The sequence below is a fragment of the Protomyctophum parallelum genome, assembly GCF_964188405.1.
Source record: "Protomyctophum parallelum genome assembly, chromosome: 3".
In the NCBI taxonomy this organism is placed as follows: Eukaryota; Metazoa; Chordata; class Actinopteri; order Myctophiformes; family Myctophidae; genus Protomyctophum; species Protomyctophum parallelum.
In genome coordinates this window covers 38,139,642-38,158,575 of record NC_139698.1, presented here as the reverse complement: position 1 = coordinate 38,158,575, position 18,934 = coordinate 38,139,642, and the positions used below count along the sequence as shown (strand labels likewise).

At 43.1% G+C, this 18,934-nt stretch overlaps 1 protein-coding gene across 3 annotated transcripts in view; it reads left to right on the top strand.

The window, feature by feature from the left end:
• Window positions 1–18,934, top strand: part of LOC310855892 (protein MTSS 1-like) — a 78,689-nt gene that overhangs the window by 34,127 nt on the left and 25,628 nt on the right. For all 3 annotated transcript variants that reach the window (XM_083761063.1, XM_083761062.1, XM_083761061.1), the window contains exon 4: window positions 17,205–17,289. In XM_083761063.1, the coding sequence (XP_083617189.1) occupies window positions 17,205–17,289 (85 nt within the window). The remainder of the gene's footprint in view (window positions 1–17,204; window positions 17,290–18,934) is intronic.

Sequence of the window (18,934 nt, the reverse complement as noted above, 5' to 3'; positions counted from 1 at the left end):
TCCAAAGTGGTTTGTAGTAGACTACATTATTGTAGACGTTTAGTTTTTCTTTTCCTTCATTGTTTTCTTTTTAAGTCCCAGTGGGTATCTAAACCCTGGACTCTGAGGGTGTTACTCCGAGGTAAATGAACACTGGGCATTTGACTGTGTAACCAATACTGCTACGTCATCCTTTCATCTGCCCCAGATGAGATATGTTAAATCTACTGTTTCTCTCTTAACCACTTTGCCATCTTGTTTTTGACCGGAAAAAGCAGAAGGGATATTATCGATTTCTATTCTAACAAGGTATTAATGGTTTTATCTCAGCCTCCTATACTGCTCTTTCCACACACTGATGAGAACAACATATTGATCATTTAAGTGCTCTGAATGGAAACCGTTGATTATATTAGACATGTCATATCTTGTCTACAACATTCCAGTTAACCCCAGCTTGGCATCTTTTTCCCGCTCTCCACAAATTTGACAAGGAAGCCAATAACCGGTGGCAAACTTGCAGCAGATGGCCTTGACAGCTTGTGAAACTCTCATAAAACCCTATTTTTATCTTAACGACACCACACAAATGCATTTTTTATCTCTGATCCTTATTAGATTATGACACCACTCAGTTCACCGTTGCTGAAAGCCGACCATGCCGCACAGATAAACATGACTCACATCCCATCATGACTCACCTGTTGGAACTACAGTACTATGTATGTACCTCTGCCCTCGTCCCAGTAAGAGGAACTACAGTACTATGTACCTCTGCCCTCGTCCCAGTAAATATTTAACATGACTTGTCATTCCAGGGGATCACAGGTAGAAGTGGCACATGTGGGTCAGTGCTCATTACCCAACACGTAGCAGTAGGACGTGAAAGTTTATGGCTTTATGATTTGAAAATAACCGCTGCTGTTGCCTCTACTTCAAAATTATACCCTAAGATACTGTAGCTCAATTTGCCAATAAGGCTGTAGCATGTATAATTCAGTCTACAAATATGTGTATAAGTATGTAGGGACACTTCTAAACACCAGACAATGAATGATGTTCATATAGTTGATCCTATTAATGATGTGACTCTCTCTCTCTGCCTGCCCACATATACTGAACAGATTGTTCATTTTAGTCATAATAGAGACTTTCTTTTTTCCCCCCAATATGCACCAAAACAGCTGGTCAATCTGGAAAGTGTTTAAATAAAATGTTGTTTGCCTTGCCATGACATGTCTAGTTCCCTGCAAAAGATCCCATTAATCCTTGGCATCACCCCTCACTAAATTGGTCAACTACTTAATGACTAGATTAACCTGGGCACCCCTGTAACAGTGTGGTACAACATACACAGAGAGAGGTCAGAACTAATCTTTATCCCAGAGGCCACGATGCACACTAATACTGAATAAATCAAAAAGAGAACTATAGATCAGAGAGAGAGAGAACTGAGTCTAACAAGAGAGAGAGAGAGGGAGATCAGAGTGAAATGTTTCAGCCCTCCCCCATACACACAAAACGGGAAGGCTATGAAATTCCTCTCTGACCTAGATATGTGCTGCGATCATGAGCTAATGCCAACATCTGCTCAACAGCACAGTAACAGTCAAGTAATTAACTTAATGTAAGTATAAATTAGCATATCATTTCTGCCTAGAGACTGTTCACTGGCAAGGGTACACATATGCATGCACACACGCACACACGCACGCACGCCGGGCACGCATGCATGCACGCCGTGCGCAGTCTACACACACACACACACACACACACACACACACACACACACACACACACACACACACACACACACACACACACACACACACACACACTCAGAGTATATTTCTTGTCCACTATTATAACACTCTCTGACTGAAGAAATTATCTGTAAACTCAGACAGAACTGATAAGACAGTAGGCTACAGATAGACACAAGAGCACCAGAGAACTCTGCCCAGATACTAGATGACATGCTATAGTTCTCCATTCAGCAGTATAGTTCATGTTTTCAATCTCCAGGCAGAACTTGGAAGCTAATCTCTCTGACCTGAATAATATTTTCCTTCCTTTCTTTCATGTCTAAGGATGTAAATAAAGTCTTGAGTAATTTTGATTTAGCTTTGCAGCTTTCTGCAAGGCTCAATCAGTGAGACTATGTGATTTACCTACTTACTGATTACCAAGTTTCTACTAATATTAAACAATTAAAGTAGAATACCATATTCAGTAAATCCAGAGAGAATACTAGTCATCCAGTACCACGGCTGGGGTGCCTAACAGCCTAAAAACAACTTTAAATCGTAAAATCCGGTGTGTTATAATGAAAAAGTGGCAAATTTGTAAATGTTTGTTAAAAAAAAGAAACATTAACACTCTCGGAATTAAATCAACACTAGAGTTTACTGTGTACCTGTCAGGTTACATTTCTCTCCCATTGGTGTAGTTCCTGTGACAGATGCCAAGATTTAAAGAGATTTATTTGTCACTATCTATATATACCTTTAGTATAGACAGTACTATAAGTATAAGTATGTGCAGTGAAATGGTGGTGTGGCGGCTGTGGCCTGCTCTGCCAGACTGTGCTAACAATATAAAATAATATGTTTTAAAAATAAAAATCACACCTGTGTGAAGTGAGGGGCGCTAATATATTAAAGTCTAACTCATGTTGCTATGATTAGGTGCTGTAATGGTGATGTAAAACAAACACAGACAAAACAAACATTAAACTCTCATTATTGTTAATGGCATTTAATGTTTGTGTTAGCGACTAAACAAACATTAAACTCTGTCCATTGTCAATAGCGTTTTTAATGTTTGTTTAACTAAAACAAACATTTAACCTGTGAAACAAAACCTCAAAAACAAGGTATAATACAGGAAATGGGCAATGTCCAAAAAATAAGTGTGCTCCAGAATAATGATGCTTTAATGATTGTTCACGAAGTGTTCACGAAGCATTTTTCCGTCTGCAAATAAGGGGGCTGCATACAGTACGCAGTCCAAGTGCAAGATAAGAAATAATTTAGTTGGTCCACACAGCAGAATGACAGGAGAAAGGATAGCAGCATTTTGCAGACAAGAGCAATACTTTCTTGTTATCTTAATTGGTTCCAACTTGTCACTTTAGCATCCATTCACGTACCAACACTGCACAAGAAAGACGGGAATGGAGATAGGAGAGTAGGGATGCGATGAGAGTCCGTGAGCGAAAGACTATGGGGCGTAGAGAAGAGGCAGAACGTAAAAAGAGGAAGGAGGTGAAACAGATGATGGGTGGGAGAGAGAGAGAGGGGGGAGAGGGAGCTCTGCAAGCATTTAAATGAGAAAGAGAGAGAGAGAGAGAGAGTTTGATGGACACAGCAGTCAGCTAGCTTCTCTTGTTTACCCCCAGCTTCAAGGCCTCGTTAGCATTCACACTACACTCGCACACAGAGGTGGTACATATAAGCCCTCTCCTCTGTTCCTGTCTGCTCCTGACCTCTTACTGTATCTCCTCTCGTTTCTCCTCATTTTACCGTAACCCGTACATAAGTACAGTAAATATGAGAGGTGTAGTTTACAGTGTAGTATTTCTACGTCATATTCTTTGCCATCATTTAGTCTCTCCTGTATGCTATCTTTGTCTTTCTCTATCTCTTCTTGCTCTCCCGTACGGTAAATGCTATGTAAACAGTGAAAGTTGCGGCAATGATACAGTCATTAGTATTCTTACTGCAGCACTGCAGTGGCATACTGACACACATACAACACAGCACGTCTGCTCACTTCACTTCACTTCATCCATATGAACATCTCAAGTTTCTCATCTGCAGGCGCTATACAGTACATTATTCATTTAACCACTTGAACCATGGCATCCCTCTTCTGGGGTCACCATTCGCAAATAAAGGTTCAAGCTTGTAGATCTGCTGTTTTCGGCAGAGATTTAGTGTAGAGGGAAAGAAGTAGAGGGTCTAGTATAGACCTCTGGGGTATGCCATTCGACAATGTATATAGGGTTATATAAAGATAATTTCTTAATAGCCTGGATGTGAACTCCTGCCGTGTCAAGGAAAGCAACATTTTGTGAATTGATGGAAATGAACCCTGTACTGCTAGTTGACGGAGGTGTTTGGAGCCATTTTCCAGGTTTTAACCCTTAGGCATGATTTATACACCGTAGAGAGACAAATTAATGCTCTGATGGTAAGACAGAAAGTAGAGAGGATAGCAGTAGAGGTGTAAAGGTGAGATGATTAGAGGAGAGCTAAGGGATGGAGAGGGTGTGAGAGAGAGAGAGGATAAGTAGGCCTATATGTGGATACCACTGAGTCTCCATCTGTATTCTGGCTGCATTGCACTGCATTGCGGTGGCACACTGACACAGTTTACAAGCAGAGCTGCGAAGGTTCCGTTCAAAATGCAATAGATTACACGTTTACAACAACGTTTGTAAAACTTCTGCCCGCTTGGAGACTGAAGTAGAATTCAAATTCCTCAGTGTCATTCATCTCTCTATAACAGACAGATGATATCCAAGCCAGCCTGAGGACAGATGTGTAGGTGTCTGCGAGGTAGGCTGTCTAGTCTACGTGCGTTCATCACTGTTGGTGTGTGTTGCACACGTGTGTGAATGTATTTTGGTGTATGTGTGTGTTTGTGAATACTGTATGGCGTACAGTGTATGCAATTATGTGCTGTCACAAATGAGTTGGCCCACTGCCAGCGTTCATGCATTTTGTTTGCTATGGCACAATTCCTCGACAGTCAGATACTGTCTGCTCAGAGACGGATAGATGACTAATCCCCAGCCGACGGTTGTCCTGACCTCAGTGGGTTATTCACAGGGTGGCCATTTTTCCCCTTGCATCATACTGTGAGGTTGGGGGTGGAAAGCCCTGACCAATTTCTGTCAGGTCTGTTTTGCCTGTTTTGTATCGCTCCCATTTGCCCTGTCACTCCTCGGTTAGTATCACTTGACGTGTGTAAGTACTAAGTACAGTGTACAGTGTCATATTTGGATAATCTTTCAAAACAACTTTCATTCTATCAATAATCACCACGCTGACAGCATCTGGTTGCATACAAGCGTGTGAGTTACACTCTCCTGCTGCATCTGTTGTTTCATTACCCGAGGCTAAAGCCATCAGTATCACCATGCAGCCTTGATGTTGACAAAGCCATTCTATGTAAAAACAGAACTCAGTCGTCATCCACTAATATGCTCATGTAGTCCAGTGGTTCCCTTATATGGTCATGTAGTCCAGTGGTTCCCTTATATGGTCATGTAGTCCAGTGGTTCCCTTATATGGTCATGTAGTCCAGTGGTTCCCTTATATGGTCATGTAGTCCAGTGGTTCCCTTATATGGTCATGTCGTAGTCCAGTGGTTCCCTTATATGCTCATGTAGTCCAGTGGTTCTCTTATATGCTCATGTAGTCCAGTGGTTCTCTTATATGGTCATGTAGTCCAGTGGTTCCCTTATATGGTCATGTTGTAGTCCAGTGGTTCCCTTATATGGTCATGTTGTAGTCCAGTGGTTCCCTTATATGGTCATGTAGTCCAGTGGTTCCCTTATATGGTCATGTTGTAGTCCAGTGGTTCCCTTATATGGTCATGTAGTCCAGTGGTTCTCTTATATGGTCAAGTTGTAGTCCAGTGGTTCTCTTATATGGTCATGTTGTAGTCCAGTGATTCTCTTATATGGTCATGTTGTAGTCCAGTGGTTCCCTTATATGGTCATGTAGTCCAGTGGTTCCCTTATATGGTCATGTTGTAGTCCAGTGGTTCCCTTATATGCTCATGTAGTCCAGTGGTTCTCTTATATGGTCAAGTTGTAGTCCAGTGGTTCTCTTATATGGTCATGTTGTAGTCCAGTGATTCTCTTATATGGTCATGTTGTAGTCCAGTGGTTCCCTTATATGGTCATGTAGTCCAGTGGTTCCCTTATATGGTCATGTTGTAGTCCAGTGGTTCCCTTATATGGTCATGTAGTCCAGTGGTTCCCTTATATGGTCATGTTGTAGTCCAGTGGTTCCCTTATATGCTCATGTAGTCCAGTGGTTCCCTTATATGGTCATGTAGTCCAGTGGTTCCCTTATATGGTCATGTTGTAGTCCAGTGGTTCCCTTATATGGTCATGTTGTAGTCCAGTGGTTCCCTTATATGCTCATGTAGTCCAGTGGTTCCCTTATATGGTCATGTTGTAGTCCAGTGGTTCCCTTATATGCTCATGTAGTCCAGTGGTTCCCTTATATGGTCATGTAGTCCAGTGGTTCCCTTATATGGTCATGTTGTAGTCCAGTGGTTCCCTTATATGCTCATGTAGTCCAGTGGTTCCCTTATATGGTCATGTAGTCCAGTGGTTCTCTTATATGGTCATGTAGTCCAGTGGTTCCCTTATATGGTCATGTTGTAGTCCAGTGGTTCCCTTATATGGTCATGTTGTAGTCCAGTGGTTCCCTTATATGGTCATGTAGTCCAGTGGTTCCCTTATATGGTCATGTTGTAGTCCAGTGGTTCCCTTATATGGTCATGTAGTCCAGTGGTTCTCTTATATGGTCAAGTTGTAGTAAAGTGGTTCTCTTATATGGTCATGTTGTAGTCCAGTGGTTCCCTTATATGGTCATGTAGTCCAGTGGTTCCCTTATATGGTCATGTTGTAGTCCAGTGGTTCCCTTATATGGTAATGTAGTCCAGTGGTTCCCTTATATGGTCATGTTGTAGTCCAGTGGTTCCCTTATATGCTCATGTAGTCCAGTGGTTCCCTTATATGGTCATGTAGTCCAGTGGTTCTCTTATATGGTCATGTAGTCCAGTGGTTCCCTTATATGGTCATGTTGTAGTCCAGTGGTTCCCTTATATGGTCATGTTGTAGTCCAGTGGTTCCCTTATATGGTCATGTAGTCCAGTGGTTCCCTTATATGGTCATGTTGTAGTCCAGTGGTTCCCTTATATGGTCATGTAGTCCAGTGGTTCTCTTATATGGTCATGTTGTAGTCCAGTGGTTCCCTTATATGGTCATGTTGTAGTCCAGTGGTTCCCTTATATGGTCATGTTGTAGTCCAGTGGTTCTCTTATATGGTCATGTTGTAGTCCAGTGGTTCCCTTATATGGTCATGTAGTCCAGTGGTTTTCTTATATGGTCATGTTGTAGTCCAGTGGTTCCCTTATATGGTCATGTTGTAGTCCAGTGGTTCCCTTATATGCTCATGTAGTCCAGTGGTTCCCTTATATGGTCATGTTGTAGTCCAGTGGTTCCCTTATATGGTCATGTAGTCCAGTGGTTCTCTTATATGGTCATGTTGTAGTCCAGTGGTTCTCTTATATGGTCATGTTGTAGTCCAGTGGTTCCCTTATATGGTCATGTAGTCCAGTGGTTCTCTTATATGGTCATGTTGTAGTCCAGTGGTTCCCTTATATGGTCATGTTGTAGTCCAGTGGTTCCCTTATTTGGTCATGTAGTCCAGTGGTTCCCTTATATGGTCATGTTGTAGTCCAGTGGTTCCCTTATATGGTCATGTAGTCCAGTGGTTCTCTTATATGGTCATGTTGTAGTCCAGTGGTTCCCTTATATGGTCATGTTGTAGTCCAGTGGTTCCCTTATATGGTCATGTAGTCCAGTGGTTCTCTTATATGGTCATGTTGTAGTCCAGTGGTTCCCTTATATGGTCATGTTGTAGTCCAGTGGTTCCCTTATATGGTCATGTAGTCCAGTGGTTCTCTTATATGGTCATGTTGTAGTCCAGTGGTTCCCTTATATGGTCAACACTCACTTCCTTGTTTCTGAGGCGACTCGTTGCGCTCTAGCTGCGGGGCCAACTTGGAATAACTTTCATTACCGTAACTAAGTAAGCAAAGAAATACTTTGTTTTGTTGTCACTTTTGGGTCAATTTATTAATTTGTGTATTAAGTAGCGTGTAATAAGCGGGATAATGTATATGGCTGGGTGGTCATTGTTGATAGATAAATCAGCCTGTTGGTGATTTATCTATCAACAATGACCTCCCAGCCGTACATTATCCCTTACTTATTCCCTATATGGCCTATACTCCTATAGTAGTAACTATAGAAAGTGCCCCTCGGGGCACAGGTCTCCACCAGTCCAGGTCAGGTTGTGGCCTCCTGATGGCGCTATAATAGGCCAATGTGAAAAGGGTGCCATTTCTTCTTACACCATTGATGGCAATTGGATGATTTGAGGAATTTTCTTCCAAAAATGTGTTTTGCAAAAATCCACCTGTTGGTGGCGCTATAACAGACCAATGTGAAAAGGGTGGGATATATTCCTCAGCCTAGTAGGAAAGGGCCAATCCTGCAAACTTTGAAAGCCAATGTTAGCCAATTCGGATGGAATAGGAAATATGGGACAGATCCATCTTGAACACATGACTATAGAGTTAGATGTATAACGATTTGCGGGACTTTTGGAAAGAATCTGTAGGAGTAAAAATTTGGCATTGACCGGGTCAACGGTGCCGGAGATTAGCTGGTCACAGACGGACGGACACATGGACGGACGGAGTGCAAAACATACTCTCCCCATGCCTTCGGCCTGGTGGAGACAAAAATAGCCGATCTACAAGCTCACAGTGCATCGCATCCCTTGTAGAATGGCTATTTCAGTCAACTTTGAAGATTTATTTTGCCTTTCTTCTTTAAGTCTATCCTTATCATTCATTCCTCTCCTGCTGCTACACTACATGTTTTGGATGACAGCTGCCATGGACTGCACTCACACAATTCTGAGATGTACAGTATGTGTCTGCATTGGTCACACCACACCACAGCGCGTGTGTGTGTGTGTGTGTGTGTGTGTGTGTGTGTGTGTGTGTGTGTGTGTGTGTGTGTGTGTGTGTGTGTGTGTGTGTGTGTGTGTGTGCGTCCATCCATGTGTTGCGGAGGGAAGTGTGGGCAGACGGACTTGCTGACTGTCTGTCAGCAGCTCCAGTATTGATGGATTAGAAGGTGGGCTTTGGTTCCCAGGGAAACACAGCAGGCCCCAAAAACAGAGCAGACTATTCCAGGCATTGACCATGGCACCCACCTCTCATCACCATTGACTGATCCATTCATTTGGTCTTTCAAATATTATCTCACCTCTTCTAGGTTCATACATATGAACCGATTGAACCTGTTAAAAATGGGAATGCTCCTGAGTGAACTGGATCTAATAATTGAAAGACTGAAAGAAAAAAAAATTGGGGAATTATTATTTGGGGTGTGATGTAGCATTGTAGTGACAATGTAATGTAGGTGGAACAAAGCAGTGGAGGGAATTTACAGTGCAGATATCTTAGGACAGGACAACCAGAGAATGTAGGCAGATTGGATCAAATGTTCATTGATAAATCAACAACTATAAACAATTACCCAGAATGTTGTGAATGAATGCAATGCTAGCGTGGGTGGGTGTGTTTCGGCGGCATAAATGTAAAGCACCCCCAACTGCAAAGACCCATATCAGCCCCAGCTCGTTGGTCCGGGCTGCACCTGTTCAGCAAGGAGGTCTTCTTTCAGTGGGTTTGTGATGGGTTGAGGGGGGGGGGGGGTGTTATAGTAAACATGGAGAATTTCAAAATGAAATTGGGGCAATTAAATTGGGCGGGGGGGGGGGGGGGGGGCATGAGGTGGAGAAATTCTAGGCTTATACTAGCATGTATCTATGCTGCGTGGGTGGCACTTTTAAGTGTGCCAACTGCTGCTGCTGTGTGTGTGTGTGTGTGTGTGTGTGTGTGTGTGTGTGTGTGTGTGTGTGTGTCATCTGTCATGTCTTGCGAACAGGCATCATTGGAATGTAGCGGTATGTGAGTCAGAATGGGAGCGTACAGCTGACTCACAGCTCTGCCACTCCACTGAGTCTTACAGCTCTTTCACCTGGGGGAGTGGCCCTAGTTGACACCATGGTGGTGTTTCCCTGCTTTTTGAAGGGGTTTCTCTTCACCTCACCACCTCACCAAATGGCACAAATAATTAGATCTGGTTATCTGGGAAGGAAAAAATGGATGTCGAGTCCATACCAATTTGGTCACTGCAATCGTGTGTGTGTGTGTGTGTGTGTGTGTGTGTGTGTGCGCACGCTTGTGTCCCTCTCATCTTGGCGTTTTCTCTCTAATTAGCTGGTCGCCTTGTCCCTGTCCAGCTGTGTGTGTGTGTGTGTGTGTGTGTGTGTGTGCCCAGCTGTACAGTCTGTTATCAGTGTAACCACTAGCCCTCGGTTGACGGGGAGCATCTGTTCACCATACACAGCGTTTGAGGTTTAGCTTAGCCAGCCTGTATCTGATTGAGATGTTAAAACCCCACCCAGACCTGCTTACCCTCTTTCTATCGTCTATGCCCTTCCATGACTACTCCATCCCTCCTTCTCTCTCCTCCTCCTCCTCCTCCTCCTGTGTAATGACAAGGCAGAAGCTATTTAAAGGTGGAAAGAAAAGGTGGGTGGCTGTGCCAAAAATAGACTGCTCACTTGACTCTAGAGTGGACACTGTTTTCATTCTTTTGCCCTCCCTCCCCTCCACTGCCCCTCCGTATCGCGGTGGTCATTGTGGCGATGTAGACCTTCTCATGCATTTAATGCGTAGCAGATGTGTTCCTCTGTTGGTTTACTAGAAATAGTACCATTGATCTAATTTCAGGGGAGGACACACACACACACACACACACACACACACACACACACACACACACACACACACACACACACATAAAGTACATTAACATCAGTACTTGTGCCTGTGCTTAAAATAGTCAGAGGCCTATTATTAACAGGAAAAGTGGGGACGGGATATGGGCCACATGTTCCCAAAAATGTTTCTAGAACTGAGTTCTGTCTTATACCGGTTTCCTGGAACTGTTAAGGCTTAGCACCATTCTGATGCCGTTTCCTTATTGATTGTGTCACATAGCATAGCATAGCACATAGCATCTCAAGTATCATATTCTTTCAGCATTCTGAAATGTAATCCTGTTACATAAATAGAGACAATTGGACAATAGAGTATTCTTTACATAACATCCTGCCAAACATCCTAGGTAGCAGCAGTACAGTATCTCGCCTGTGAGATGACCTAAAGCCTATATGTAGTTCCATTATACAGTATGTAGTCTCTCCAGACAGACTGTTCAAAGGAAAAGAGGGCACTGTTTTTCCTTTATTTTTTGACGATGGGATATCAGATTGTACATTATGTGACGGCTGTCATATCATTGTGTAACTTGTCTGCTACAAGCAATGCAAGTAATACTATGACTAACTAGACTGTCTTTATGGTGATTCCAGAGCCATTAGCCTATATATTTATGCCCATCCTATTTTTAAGGTCAGACATGCCTTGCACACACCGCTCCTGTCAGCGGAGTGTGACATTCCAAGGAACAGGCGTAAAGAGTGCTTGAGGACATAGATTTAGTTGCAAATGGCCTCACACTTTGTCTGTCTCTCGATGACACACATACAAACTCGGAATTGTCATGTCTGTCACAATGTTTAAATACCCGAACACCCCTTTAAACATGCCTATTGCATATTTGTCGCAGACCAGATGAAGACCTGTTGGGTTGAAACATTGTCCATTAAAAGTTGATCATGGGACTGTGGGAGCACCTACAGTGTGCGGATTCTCCTTCTCTGTGTATGTGTTGTTGTCCCACAGCTGTTAAAATATATTTTGGATGTGCCTGTATCACCTTGGACTCTATTTCTAAGTGAACACATGTATTAAATTATCAGTGAGGATTTTAGTGTATGGTGTTTGTGAGTTGGGTTAGAAGAGTTGGCGGTACAAGGATGGGCACAAGCCTTCTGACTGAGCAGCCATGTCACACACACTCACACAGCAGCTATTTTACTGACAGTCAGCTATGCCGCCTGCACGCACGCATGCACACACACACACACACACACACACACACACACACACACACACACACACACACACACACACACACACACACACACACACACGTGTGTGTGTGTGTGTGGCCAGCTACCGATGCAACTATTTCTATCCAGGGGTCAGTAGGTGTCAGACAGACGAGTAGACAGTAGTTATGAGTTAGTAGGTACTTTGTCTGGAGTCAGAGTTGTAATACACACAATGTCAAATGTTGTAAACACAATTCATACAAATCCACTAGGGCTGCAACTAGCCATTATCTTCTTAGCAATTATTCTATTGATTACTTTATTGCATAATCGAATAATGAAGCAACTAATAAATCACTGAATCGTCATGAAGGGAAAAAAAATCCAAATCCAGTTTTTTATGATCAACCTTGTTGTGCAGTGGTGTCACGCAAAGAATAGTGAAATAGTGATCTACAATATTGCTATTTTATTCAAATCTATTCATTTTCTTAATTGAATTGAATTCGATGAACCTTTGTACCCCTAAAATCACATCACACCCCACTGTGGAGTGTGCATTTATTGGCCTCCATGTGTTGGCTGGCTTGCATGCTGGCTGCACTGTTTTCTGCAGAAGTGAATGGCTGTCAATCAGTTTAGTCTTAAACAACAGAAAGTTGAAGGTTTGCAGCCCAGCAACACTATAGGAGCTCGCGTGCACTTGCTCGTGTGCACAGTACACACACGCACGCACGCACGCACGCACACACACACACACACACACGTTTCCATGGTAACTGGCACACATAGAGGAGTCCCCATGAAGTAAGTATCCTGCTGTGAGAAGTCCCTTTTTACACATGGAATAGATAACACGGCCACATGAATGTTTCTACTGGCAAGAAAAGCACCACTTAGGTTCTGGCTTGGGGTTGCCTTGCCACACACACAGTAAGACCCTGAATGTAGCAAATAAGGGTCCATTTATACTCTCACAATTAAACTGAAACTTTTTACAGAGCACCGCTGACATCTGCAGTCATAGACGGGCCGTCTGATTTCAAAATGAACACTGGCATATTCAGTCATTGACCACAGCTGTCAAAGAGGTGTGACACGTTTGACAGAAAACAGATGTAGAAGAAAGAGCGAGAGAGGAAGAGACGGGCGTGCAAGCACCAGAAAAGGCACTGGACACGCACGCACGCACACACACCAAAAGCCAGTGATACGACTGGGTCTGAGACAAATGATCTGGATGCTAGTACCAAATGCCTCTCTCTCTCTGTTTCTCTCCGTTTATTTTGGCCTGTGTCAAACATAAACACTCATTCTTCCTCTCACATCCATGTAATCAAACAATAAGTGTCCCTGTGCCTTCATCAGCGGTATTAATGATATGTTGTACCACCCCTCCACTGAGCAGAGATGGAGTGTTCCGCCGTGCGTTCTCCACAGTGTGGACCAAACCACGCAGACGGGAGGGGCGTGGGGAGTTTTTTTCTTCTGCGGTTTGTCGAAATGGCAAGAGAGGCTTCCACTAGGCATCTACAAACCACACCCATTGGAATAACAAGCACTCACAGCTAGGGAAAGAAAGATGGATGGATACAATAAATGAATGAAAGAATGAGTATAGGAGATGGTGTTATTATGACAGAGGGGCCTCTTATGGCGCACACTAACCACACCCTGTGGAAAAACAAGCACTTCACGGTGCAGGGTGAATGGTGGATAGATGGCTGGATGGAAAGAACCATTTGGAAGTCATGAATGGGCCTCAATGGGAGTGTAGTGATGCATAGTTGACGGACGGACGGACGGACGGGGGGTTGAACCCTGTGCCCCATGTAGAATATCCTCATTCACTATCACAGTATCACACCCTTGTCTTTGTAAGTGCTAGCGTTATGTATGAACCACTTTCAACTTGACATCCCTGTTTTGGTCACTTCGTTATTGTCAAAAATGTTCATTGCGACAATTTGTAAGGCTGTAGGTGTGTGTGTGTGTGTGTGTGTGTGTGTGTGTGTGTGTGTGTGTGTGTGTGTGTGTGTGTGTGTGTGTGTGTGTGTGTGTGTGTGTGTGTGTGTGTGTGTGTGTGTGTGTGTGTGTGTGTGTGTGTGTGTTAGTTATAGAGTGGTCAAACTCACTCTCTCCCAGTGCTTGACTGACCAATGGCCACTGTTTGTATCACACAGATGAGAGAGAGAGAGAATCTACGCTACATTGTGTGAATGCAAGTCATTTTACACATAATGTTTTCAGAGACCTGATACTGGCTGTGACTTTGAAACCCCCTAAAAGACCCGATTTATTCAGTTAAGCATACTGTATATGTAGCAGTCCGGGACAAGACTGCTTTTAAGTCATATTCACTGCACATATTCTCATACATTATCCAAAGTGTTGGCTTGAGACAGATTGACATTCACAGTTCAGAGAGAGAGAGAGAGAGAGAGAGATGGAGACAGGCAGAGGGAGATTGACTGGACATAAAGAAGGTTGGTTTGAGACCCCGGTCTGGTGCCACACTCTTCCACTTTGACACCACAGACTATGCACCCATTCAACCTGTTCTAAACCCTGCAGCCGAGACAAGAGGGCCATTTAGTCACATTGACTGTTGTGTATCCACGTTATCCTGCATGGGGGATTCCCACAGACCCTACGCCGTCAAACCGCGTTCATTTCACTTGGATCGGCATCTGACCCAAATGGACCTGCGAGGGTCCATTTGATTTGATTCTGTTACATTTTGTCAGAGTTACAAATGGATACATTATCACTGAGGATTTTAATGTGCACGGTTACAGTTGGAATGTTTTTTGTTATGTTTGGAAATCTTTGGACCCGCTTGCCTCCCCTGACTAGCCAAAATAAAAACATTCATGTTTTCTGTTTTAAATAAATCTTTACTAGGCTTTTTAGAGGGGGGGAGACTGTTTTATTTGTACATCTACATTTTTTGAGGGGCCTACTATGCCCAGCGTTGTGTGTTTGTGTGTACCACATTTGTGATGATTTGATTGGCTGATCACGGAATGTGGCGATGATGATGTATGATGATACTGTTACATCACACAAGTGTGATTTTTCTTGTGTGTGTGTGTGTGTGTGTGTGTGTGTGTGTGTGTGTGTGTGTGTGTGTGCGTGTGTGTGTGAGAGTGCAGTCCCTGCTTTATGTACACACGCACGCGCACACGCCGCTCGTGCATGCATGCACACACACAGCAACATGTCAGCACTCATCTCACAGATTCTTTGAAATATGAATATACTCTCTCACACATGGAACAGAACATCACACACACTGTTACCTACTGTATACATGCACAGTGCGTCATACACACACTGTCTCTCGTCCTCTCTCTCTCTCACACACACACACACACACACACACACACACACACACACACACACACACACACACACACACACACACACACACACACACACACACACAGCAGTGTTGTCAGTCCAACAGAGAAGCAACCCAGTCATACTGAGCAGCAAGACAATGGTTCTGTCAATCAACGTCAGGTTTTTGTGCTTAGCCTCCCAGCTAGTGGTCTTTCAGCGGCTCCACTGTGGACAATCAGCTTGTTAGAATCACCACCAGTCTCCAGCGCATTCTCTAGGCACTGTCCCAAGATCTCTGTGTCAAAGTACGCTAATGAAAGAACTTAAGCGGACCACAGTTTGTCCACTTTTTAATTGCAACTTTCCTTCTTCAAATGTACAAATGTTTACTTTTAGGCACATAAGTATGCCAAAACCAGTAGACAGAAGTCCAGTTATTACCCGCCCCAGTGCTAAAACGTTATCTTTCCACCCCTGCACTGAAAATGGATTCCTGCACTCAGATTTTGGGGCAGCCACCTACAGTCTTGTAATGATGGTGGATTACTGTACTTAAGTCTAATGTATGATGAGAATAAAAAATACAAATGCAAACTTCTGCAGCTGTTGGAACTGGGAGCTGGATAAGCTAGCTGACTTCCTACCCTCATCTTCAATATTCTTACTATTGTGTCACCAGTGAAAATGCTCTGTCTGTGAAGTCACAGGAAGCCCCCTTTCCACAGTTTCCAGCATGAGTTAATTAATTAAAACAACTAGCCATCTGTCTCATCTCAGTGACCTCTGTCACTCATCACAGAGTTGAGACATGTTTATCTGAACCATGGTGTGAAACCTCACATTTGACCTCAATGTTCCTTTCTCCTCTCTCTCTGTCTCTCTCTCTCTCTGTCTCTCTCTCTCTCTCTCTCTCTCCCTGTTCTCTCTAACTTTGTCCTTTTTGTCACAGCTGTCACCGTGCTGTGATTGCATGTTAGGAATATTCTCATGGAGACGTCTTTTTGACCTGCAATGTTTCATTGTGTTTCTGTCTCCACAGTCTCCTTTTTGCCACCAAGTTGTAGTAGTTTATCCATCCAGTCCCCATTCATGATTATCGGCCTGGCCGTTATTTAACATTTTAGAACATTACTCTCTGCAATTGGGGGGGGGGGCACACACTTAGCAGCCTACTGTATGTGCCCGGACCAGCCATGGAGCCAATTCTTTACCACTTTCAACCTGATGTCACTGTTTTTGGTCATATCATTGGACGTGAAATCTTTCAAAAGTTTTCAAGTTTCTTTTATTTTTTACATCCATTTTATATCCAAAATGATATATTTGTTTATAAGTTAAATTATTTCTTAAATAGAACGTTTGACTTTGCAAACTATTGGTCAAAACATAATCGGTTGTCTAGGACTCAAAAATGTGGCATTGGTCAGTCTCAGTTGACACTGGCCTGTGTGGTATGTGTGCATGTCTGGCACACAAAGCAGCTCATTCACTAACCCATACCACTGCATGTTCCTAATGGACTCCTAGCTGCAATGTACATGTACATGTACAATGTACAATGTACTGCATTCAGCTGCACAGTATTGAACATGATGTGTCTGATTATTTATGGATGGATGGACGGATGAATGAAGGATCATGGATAGATGAATAGAGGAATGGATTGATTGATGGCTGGATTGATGGAGGGATGGGTAAATGGATGGATGAATCATTGGATGGATCGATGGATGATGGATTAGGGAAGGTGTACTTTCTGGCCTGCAGAATATACCTCTCGGTTGTCACTGATCAAATGAGCCGAGTTATAGACCTGGACTTCTAGTTCTAGGCCACACAGAATGGTATTCCCCTTTAAATGAGGGACAGATGGATGGATGGATGGATACCTGTAGAGATGAAACAAGGGACATATTGATGGAACGATAGATGGATGAAGTTATGTCACTGCCCCATTCATTCATTCAAGACTCATGGTTATGTAGTGCTTGTGTTATTTATAATATTGTTGTGTTGTTTGCATTTCAGGTGGGACCAGAGACATTGGCTCTGCATTGACCAGGATGTGCATGAGACACCGCAGCATAGAGTCCAAACTCAAGCACTTCTCAATGTAAGGAACACTAAATGTGTACTTCTCTTCTCTTCTCTTCTCTTCTCTTCTCTTCTCTTCTCTTCTCTTCTCTTCTCTTCTCTTCTCTTCTCTTCTCTTCTCTTCTCTTCTCTTCTCTTCTCTTCTCTTCTCTTCTCTTCTCTTCTCCTCTTCTCTTTTCTATCCTCATCTGCCCTCAGCTTTTCCCTGCTGTCCACTCCATCTCTTCGGTCTATGTAGAACAGGGGTGCCCACACTTTTTTGACTTGAGGTCTACTTTTAAAATTGCCAGCTCAAGGTGATCTACCAACCAAAAAATTATTATCCCATTGCTTAAAATACTCAAAATAAATAACATTAAGGCATTAGGACTGTTTCAAAATCAATTATATTTATTTACCTTTTCAGTTACCCCACATTGCAAAGAAGAGATTTTTTGTTAAAGTTACTCTTTGTAATAACGTCAATCAATTTCAATTTGTAATAACATATTGCTCATAAAATGTTACAAATATTAAAAGTATCACACATAAAAAGCATACACAATCACATGAAGGAATAATGCACCACTCAACTCAACCAGAGCAGAACTCCCACCACAGGACTCTGGCAATCAATTAATACAGTTGCAACCACTATATTAATGGGAAGTATTTCATACAATTTAAGTTAAAAACATCTGAACTATCCCTTTAATCAGATGACTGCTTGCAGCCTTGCACTGAATGGAGTCCGTCAGCGCTGCGTAATCCGGACAGTCACTGCTGACAGCTAGTCTTAAACAGGCCTCCAAATGAGCGTCCGTCAACGTGGAACGATATTTGGACTTAATTATCTTCATGTGGGAAAACGCTGATTCACATAAATATGTGGAGCCAAATAACGCTGTGAGCGAGACTGCACAAGTCCTGATTTTTGGATACTTTTCCTCCACGAGTAAGTTCCAAAACTCTCCATCGCGGGCGCGCAACTTTAACTGTATGTCAGCCTGCAGCGCCATGATCTCATTCTCCAACGCAGAAGAGTTCATGTTAAAAAGTGTTGCTATTTTCGAGGCAATGGAATCAACATCAGCTTCTGAATGGGAAGCACATGAATGTAGCGATGGGCTCGAGTAAGGCAAACGCAGTTGGACTTGCAATGTGACATCGTGAAAAAATAATCTTATTCCCACTCTGCATGGAAGTGATATGTTTTAGGCTTCTTTGCCGCGCGCATCTTGTTATATGAACAATGATGGATAGATATCCTTTTAATTTGTTTGTTTGTTCCCCACACTTGAAAACAAGGCACTGCATTGTGGGGGGTTTTAAAGCCGCCGCCGCCGCCGCCGCCGCCTGCCCGAGGCGAGGATTTTTATTTTTATTTTTTTCATGGCAGGGCCAAGCGGTCTACCTGCGCAGCGCTTGCGATTGACTGGTCGACCGCGATCGACGTAATGGGCACCCCTGATGTAGAATTAATCCATGTCTTCTTTCAAACAGCAAAATCAGATTTTGTTTGTCCAGTCCTGTCTCTTACTACATGCTGACATGATCAGATTATATATATATATAAACAGAATCAGATTGAATTATGCAGATAAAATCAAAATCAAGGGTGTGTGTGCGTGTGTGTGTGCGTGCGCGCGTGCGTGTGTGTGTGTGTGTGTGTGTGAGAGAGTGAG